The following is an 8,381-nucleotide window of genomic DNA, read 5'->3' as shown; positions in this document are numbered from 1 at the left end:
CCACCACTGAGAGAGAAACCCTAAAGACAGCAGTATTCTAACTGATTATTCTATTGATAATAGCTGATTGTAAGGACACATTTGGACTGTAAGGCCCTACATGGAGTGCAGCATCCAGGCCTGGAGCCCCCAGCATAGGAAGAATGTGGAGATGTTGGAGTGGGTCCAGAGGAGGAAACAAAGATGGTCAGAGGGCTGGAGCACCTCTCCTATGAAGAAAGGCTGAGGGATTTGGGTTTATTTAGCTTGGAGAAGAGAAGGTTCCAGGAAGACCTCACTGTGGCCTTCCAGTACCTAAAGGGAGCTTACGAGCCAGAGGAAGATGGACTTTTTACACAGTCTGACAGCGATAAGACAAAGCAGGGGGAGGGCGAGGAATGGTTGTAAATAAAAAGAGGGGAGATTCAGGTTAGATGTTAGGAAGAAATTCTTTACTCAGAGGGTAGTGCAGCACTGGCACAGGCTGCCCAGAAAGGTTGTGGATGTCCCATCCCTGGAGGCATTCAAGGCTAGGTTGGATAGGGTCCCGGCCAGCCTCATCTGGTGGGAGGCAAACCTGCACAAAGCAAGTCACTCTCCCACACTACAGCATTTACACAGCCTGAATCACCCAGCAAACTCCTGTTTTACTAAGCTGGCCCACAGCATCAGAGGCAGATGCTGGTGGTATGGCAGTAGAGGCTGAACCTTCCCATCAGTATTTCTTTCCATGTCATTGCTGTGCCACAGATCAACACTTACTGAATATTTCTGGAGGCCAAACAGTGGATGTGAGCACAGTAAGGCAGCATGTGGCACGTTTCAGGTGACAGTGGATCACCTCAACCAGTGCAGATGTTTACGAGTGCGGCATGCAGGCTCTTGTTCATCAGTGGTGAAAATGCATGGCTAATGGGGGTGACTGTATTGAAACACAGTGTTTTGTAGCTGAGAATTTGCTCTATATAAAAGTATTACTATGCTCTTTGTATTCGTTGTAGTTTCCATGGAAATAAATAGGAGGCATTACTTTCGGAGCGAGATACGAAAGCAGACATTTAAGTTTTTGCCTCACCACAGCGAAGTTTAAAACCTCGGGATTAAGCCGTCAAGGTTCTGCTCCTGATTGCTGGTTTTAGGACCTCTAGAGGTCCTGGCAGATTTATTCTCGTTTTGTTCAGGAGATCCTCTGGGGCGTTTTGCTTCGACGGGATGGGGCTGAGAGAGACGCCCAGCTTCCCCCTCCCCACTCCGCTCTAACGCTCCATGCTGTGCGCAGCGCCTTCAGCAGGGCAAATCACTGAAAACAGTCAAAAATAAATCGTCCGAGGCGGGAAAGGCTCTGCCGGGGGGGGCTTTGCCGTCGGATCTCCCCTCGGTGAGCGGACGGGAGCCGAGCCGAGCCGCGCAGAGCCGCCCCGTCGACGACCGAGCCGAGGCAGCCCCGCATGGAGCAGCCCAGCTCGGCGGCAAGGTAAGCCTCCGGCCGCACCAACGCACCCGGGGGGACCGGGGCTGCGCAGCGCCGGGCGGGAACCCGCCCTCCCGCCGGGCTCCCGGGCACGGCCGTCCCGTGGCGGCAGCGGGACCGGGGCGCGGGCACGGCGGGCGGGACGTGGGCGGCGGCGGGGCGGAAGGCGGCCGGCCCGGCTCCCCCCGGGCGTGGCGGCGGTTGGTTTCTCCTGGCAGCGGAGGCAGGGCCAGGCGCGGGGAGGTGGGCGCGGAGTTAGCGGCGGCGGCGCGGAGTTGGCTCCGGGCGCGGGGCGCGAGCGGCGGCAGGAGGTGAGCGGCGGAGCTGTGGGACGGGGCCGCGGGACGGCTCCGCGGGCGGCACTCCGCGGAGCAGAGCGGGCAGCCCGGGACGGGAGGCGGCGGGCGGCCCGCGCCTTTCGTTCCTCTTTGTGCTCCGCGCGCCGCGACCGGGGAGGAACTCTCGGCGGGGCCACGTGTGGCGGGCGGGGGGCGAGGCGCGGAGCCGCGCTGCCCTCTCGCTTTGCCCCCGTGCCGCGGCTCTCCCTGCGGGAAGCGGAGCGCGGCCGCGTGCGCTCGGCGGGGAAACTTTGGTCCCGGGCCGAACCGCCGCCTGCCCGCGGGGCGGGCGCGATGCCGGGGCGCGAGGCCGAGCGGCGCGGCGCGCTGTGCCTGGGGCTGCTGTTGCACGCCCTGCTGGGCTGCGGCTCGGCGCAGCCGCCCGCCGCCTGCCCGGCCCCCTGCGAGTGCTCGGAGGCGGCCAAGACGGTGAAGTGCGTGAACAAGAACCTGACGGAGGTGCCGCCCGACCTGCCGCCCTACGTGCGCAACCTCTTCATCACCGGCAACCGCCTGGGCCGCCTGCCCGCCGGCGCGCTGTCCGCCCCGCGCCTGGCCGAGCTGGGAAGCCTCAACCTCAGCGGCAACCACCTGCGGGCCGTGGAGGCCGGCGCCCTGGCCGCCCTGCCCGCCCTGCGGCAGCTGGACCTCGGCGGCAACCCGCTGGCGGAGCTCAGCCCGCTGGCCTTCGGGCGGGCCAGCCCGCTGGAGGAGCTGGCCCTGCGCGGGGCCCTGCGGGAGCAGGGCGCTCTCCTTGGCCTGGCCGACCTGCTGCAGGCTGGGGCCCTGCGCAACCTCAGCCGCTTGGAGCTGGCCGACAACGGGCTGCTGCTGCTGCCCACCGGCATGCTGGGCGCGCTGCCCGCCCTGCGGCACCTGGACCTCAGCAACAACTCGCTGGTGGGGCTGCGGAACGTCTCCTTCCAGGGGCTGGTTCGTCTGCAGAGCCTCAACCTCAGCGACAACTCGCTGGGCGTGCTGCGGAACGGCACCCTGGCCCAGTGGCGCGGGCTGCCTGCCCTGCGGCGCATCAGCCTCAGCCACAACACCTGGGTGTGCGACTGTGCCATCGAGGACATGGTGGCCTGGCTGAAGGAGAGCGACCAGGTGGAGGGCAAGGAGGCCCTGAGCTGCGCCTTCCCCGAGAAGATGGCAGGCAGAGCCCTGCTGAAGCTCAACACGTCAGAGCTCAACTGCTCTGCACCTGTGGATGTGCCCTCCCAGCTACAGACTTCCTACGTCTTCTTAGGGATAGTCTTGGCTCTCATCGGGGCAATTTTCCTCCTGGTTTTGTACTTGAACCGAAAAGGAATCAAAAAGTGGATGCACAACATCAGAGATGCCTGCAGGGATCACATGGAGGGATATCACTACAGGTATGAGATCAACGCCGACCCCAGGTTAACAAACCTCAGCTCCAACTCGGACGTCTGACAGCGCCACGGCAGCGGCCGTGCACCATAGCTATGCATGACATATAGACTGATGCTTCGTCCTCGTGCTCGCTTCCCTCTCCCCAGAGAAATCTCGGACGTGCTCGCAGCGTGAAGGGGATATGCCTCTGTGCGTTGCTCATTGCCATCCTCCCTTTGTTCCGAGACGCCGGGCAGCTGCGCATGGTGTTGCACTGTACGCAAGAAACAAGCTGCTACTTCTCCTCTTCCTTACCAGTTCTCATGGTGGGAAATTTTTTCAAGATCTCAAAAGAGAAAAGGATACTGTGCTCCAAAGCCACCGGAGTTTATAACAGATACACACACACACACGCAATTATCATTCAACAAAATCTGCCTCAACTTTTTGGGAAAAATGTTAGGTCCTCTGTGCCAGTTTTAAATCTTGTATATCTGAATTGTGATGACAATGTTTCCATTTCATAGACTTAACTTGGGATTTAGAAAAACAAAGAAACTCCTTTTAACAAGTCCTCTGTTACAAAGAAGGAAATCAAATAGTGAGCCTGCACAAATACTTCATAGTTTAACATGTTAGGACACTTACAGTCTCAGTGAATCACTTACTATTTTGTACTGTAATTTTTGGTTGCAGTTTACCTGAAAATGGATTTTTTTTTTCTATATAAACTGCATCTAAACTCCATTTGAACTGTTAAATTCAATAAACAGTCTTGCAAGAACTTGTGTGGAAGTTTCCTGTTTAATGAGAAGTGTATGGACATCTAAGAATAACTTTATGGGCTCTGGAATAATAGCCCTTCAGTGGTACTCCAAATAAAATGTTGTACATGTGTAGCTTTGAGACCTAAATGTTGATGATGGTTTTGTGATGTACACTTTAAGAATTACACTGATTACGATGAGAATGGTTCCACTTGGCACAAAAGCCCTGGTCTGCTCTCTTGAGACAACTGCAAAACGTCAGGACGGATGCGAGGGTCTGTCTAGCCGGGAAGGTACGAGCTGAATTTACATTAGGTCTTCTCTACCATACTGAAAAACGTTCAGATTAAATAGTGGAGTTGGTAAGCTAAAGAGAATTGTACCTGAATGGAATTGTTTCTTTATAAAAGACATCCTTGCAGATTCTGATTGAAATTGGATGCAGCTCAGTCGCGTAGTCGGTGAGCTTCAGACTTGTAAATCAGTGCAGCACTTAGTAAATTAAGTGCTTACTGTTTCATTTAAAACTCTCAATGCAGTCCTTTAGTGATTACATTGAGTAACTTGATGGAACTTACATTTATCTTAAAACTTGTAGCAGGTACATTCAAGAATTGTATTATTTCTCATGCTTATTACTTGCTTGGGAATGCATTGTCATGTAAATATATGAAGCATGCAAAGAAAAACTTGAAAAATGCATCATCTAATAAGTAATTCTGGTGGCTTATCAAAAGGTTAACAAGAACCTTTCAGACGCCACTGATAATTAATGCACTTTTTCTAATACATTCATAGGTTCTTGACGAAAAATGTACACCGAGTGTGAAAGTGTAATGTGAGTCGGTACCTTTCGGTACAGTGGTGGAGCTTTTCTCGTGGTCGCTGTTACTGGAAGCTCTCAAGAATCTCTGAAATATTACGAGTTAGCAGCTAATTTCCTTCATTTTCAAAAGTTACAGTTTTTCTCATAGATATACACCTTTTGGTAAGAGCTCATAAATACAAAGCAGTCCTCAAGGTATCGGAAAAAAATGTAATCTATTCTGGGCATCAGTATTATTCAAATGCATTTTTCTCTCCTTGTAACTTCAGACACTGTCAGAGCAAGTAGCACAAGTTGGTTCAGGCTAATTTTCTATTGCTTTAAATGGGCTTTATTCAATACCAGCTATTTTTTTAATGTGCTTTTATACACTCACCCTCAAAAGTAATAAAGAATATTAAGTACAATTAATATTTTGATAAATCAATGTATTCTACAACTGATGTGAGTTAGTGATAGCCTGTTTCTGCTGCTGTAATTTAAATGTATGAGCAATACCTGAATAACAGCATCTGAACTTAAGTTTGTGGATTCTTAAATTGCTGGCCTTGAATGTTAGCTGCACCTATTTTAAGGATAGTGTAAAAAGCCCAGTGTGGTTAATTATTACTGTGCAACTATGCAAACTGTTCATACTTAGCATACATATAATAGTCCATGTAACAAGGTAGAGTTTACAACAGCTGTGCAGTGTGTCATGTATGTTGGAGATTATCAGCTTACATTCATCTGTACAGTACCAAGAGGAGAGGAGTGTCATCCTTGCTCCTATAACATTATGGATAAAATGTGTACAACCAAGCCATTTCTTGGGCAGCGTCCTGGTTTTGGTAACACGCTTTCAATTAACTGCAGTAGAAACCTATTATTTATAGTGTGTTAATGTAAATAAACATGCATTTATGGAACTATGTAAGGTTAGGCAATGACTTGAATCGCAGTCTGTCACCACTGGACCGAGTATTTGTATAGTGAGCAAGTGTAACTGTTGTACCACACTTCTTATTCTAAAGATAATTATTATTTTTGTATCATAGAATGTCTTTGTAATAGAGTTTTATTAGAGACTTGGTGGTGGCTGCTTTAAAATATTTCTTTCCCGCTTGCTTACATGTACATTTAATTAGGATGTAACAGTAAGCATGTGTCAATATTGTGTTGGATAACGTTCTCCTACAGTGTTTGGCTGACAGTGAATGCTTTGGTGTTTTGTACAATGCATTTGTTCTTAAATCCCCTTCTATAAACAGTGCTCGAAATCTGTTATCCCTTCCTATTAGAAAACAGGTATGGTGGGACTCGGAAGACATTTAAAAAATAGCTCCCGAAGTGCTTCAGAGCTTGGTTTAGAAGTATATATTTAAAATAACATCAATTTAAGGGTTCTTCTGAAGCACATTTTCTAATCCTATTCTGCTGTGACACCTCAAACGTCAATTGATTACTATTTCCTGAGCAGCTCAATTAGCCAGGCTGTTTTATTCATACATTCTTCAATAAAACACGTGCAGTACTAAATGCCTCTAAAATGTGTTTTGTATACATAAAACCCCAGAGTTCTGCATGGTACAGCTGTCACTGATGTTTCATGGAAAACATAAAGCAGAGGGCAAATCTGCAGGGAAGGCAACACAAGTAAGAAGCAAAAATGAGGGATTATCCAAGGGTCAGCTGCCCTCTTAAAACTACTTGTAGTTGTAATGAGCCCAAAACTTCCTCAGAGGAATAGTGCAAGGGATTGAAGTAGTTCTCATGCATTTTGTTCAAATATTTTCACTAAGCACTGTTGCCAATTAAACAAGAAAATTGCCTAAGTCTTCCTTTACCCAGGGTAGCCCAATGTTAGCTCACCTGATGTATTTTACTCTCAGCAAGCCAAAATATTCCGAACATTTTTTTTACATGCAAAAAGTAATTTGAAGCTGTATGTAAGTACTTTAAATCTTTTTGCTCTGGGTGATTTACCTTTCAGGAACTGGTGGCGTTCCCCAGCGACACGCTGTCTGGTGAAGCAGCTTGCTCAGACCCGTGTTCGGTTGTTGACTGAGATGTCGCTAAAGACAGGCATGACAAAGTATTCACAGTACAACTGCACTAGGATCCCAACTCATTATTCTACCCGCATTTTCCCCTGTGGTATACTCTGCTCTTTATGCATCTACGTAATTTCTTCTTTGCCTCATTTTCCCAAGAAATCCATTAAAAGGAGCATGATAAATCTGCAGGGGTAGAGAAATCATTCTGACTGCACCTGTGTCTGTGGTTTAGCATCTTCATTTCCCTTTACATCTTAGCGTGAAAAAGAGCCTTTGTCAAGGTGGACAGTGAAAATCTGATAAGAACTTTAGCAGCTGAATGTTGAAGAACCATTCATTCTGAGCATATGATGAAGGAAAATAGCATTTGGAAAGAAAAACATTTCGGTTTCAAGCTTCCAAATGACATTTATATTTTTAAGAGAAAGTTGAAGGGAGAAGCTTATAAGGGGAAAAGTCATCAGCACTGAAAATCTCAACACTATTGCCAGGAAAAATCACTGACTGATTTTGTCTTTTATGTTGAGGTCATATTTTATGGATATGGCTCTAATTTCCCCTGTTGCTATAAATAGGAATTTTGCTATCAGGCAAAGTCACGTCCTATAATATTTGTAATGCAAGTGTTTCTAGCGTGCATTTTTTTTTGTGGGGTATAATAGATGGTGGAATTCAATTTGGTGTCTGCTGATTTAATAACAGCTAGATCAGGCCCACTACGTAATGCTCTGTTTTTGTAAACGTGCTGTTTACTAGTTGCAGAGACCTTGACTTGAAATCAAACAGTGAAAGCCCACCAAGGCAGAGGGAAAGGCAGTCTGCTTAGGGAGTATGGTATTTATTACATATTCCATACCTGCTCAGAGAAGAGACGTAAACCTTGCAGGAGCCGAGGGTCCTTTGCTGATGCAGAAGTAAGTGTGTTACGGTGACTTCTTGAGTCAATCGAGCAGCAGCAGGAAAGTGGTGCCTTGTACCATTACAATAAACATGACAGCACTCCTCTCCCAGCTTGGAAAAAAAGAAAAAGATCACAGGCTTTTCAAAGTAAAAATACAAGTTTGCAGTGTATGTACATCTTTTAAAAATGAATTTTGCTTTCCCAACAGTGTTACAATTTTCATGTTGTCACATCCTTGGCAAATCTTGCTATGCCAGAAGTCATCTGTAGTGTAGGCAAAGCTTGAAATCAGGTTCACGTTCCCAATCTTATCCCAAGTAGGGAACTATTAAAATAATTCAAATGGTGCTCTAGGCACTATTTGTGTTTTAGTAATCTCCTACTTACAATTACTTATATTTTTCAAAGTGTTCATTAGATAGCTTTTCCTTTCCGATGACAGAATAACAAAATAACAGAACATATTTGTTTTCTAGTAATTATGCATGAAAGCATCTGAATAAATTAGCAAATGTTTCAGTGCAGAGTGATGAAAGTGTTCGAAATCTATCTAGCATTGTAGACTATTGCCCTGCTCTAGAAATCGTAGATACGCAAGATGCTGCTGTGAATTTCTCAAATTGAAGCTGTATTTCATAATTAAAAATGATACTACAGTAAAAGAAAATGTATACCAGATTACGTATAAATGATAAGTATTCACTGTGCTA

The 8,381-nt window shown here is 47.4% G+C and overlaps 1 protein-coding gene across 1 annotated transcript; it reads left to right on the top strand.

Moving 5' to 3' along the window:
• Positions 1-377: 377 nt before the first annotated feature.
• Positions 378-6,252, top strand: TPBG (trophoblast glycoprotein). Its single transcript, XM_001235285.7, has 2 exons — positions 378-408; positions 1,319-6,252. Exons 1-2 carry the CDS (start codon positions 378-380, stop codon positions 3,220-3,222), a joined length of 1,935 nt encoding a protein of 644 aa, XP_001235286.4. The 3' UTR covers positions 3,223-6,252.
• The last annotated feature ends 2,129 nt before the right edge of the window (positions 6,253-8,381 follow it).

Source organism: Gallus gallus, chromosome 3, assembly GCF_016699485.2.
Source record: "Gallus gallus isolate bGalGal1 chromosome 3, bGalGal1.mat.broiler.GRCg7b, whole genome shotgun sequence".
Classification (NCBI taxonomy): Eukaryota; Metazoa; Chordata; class Aves; order Galliformes; family Phasianidae; genus Gallus; species Gallus gallus.
This window is presented reverse-complemented; position numbering and strand designations above follow the sequence as displayed.

Excerpts from the sequence above, each read along its gene's own strand:
- TPBG (XM_001235285.7), top strand. The coding sequence starts at position 378 with ATGGTTGTAAATAAAAAGAGGGGAGATTCAG. Across the intron at positions 409-1,318 it reads TAAAAAGAGGGGAGATTCAG|GCTCTGCCGGGGGGGGCTTT; the intron begins GTTAGATGTTAG and ends GAGGCGGGAAAG.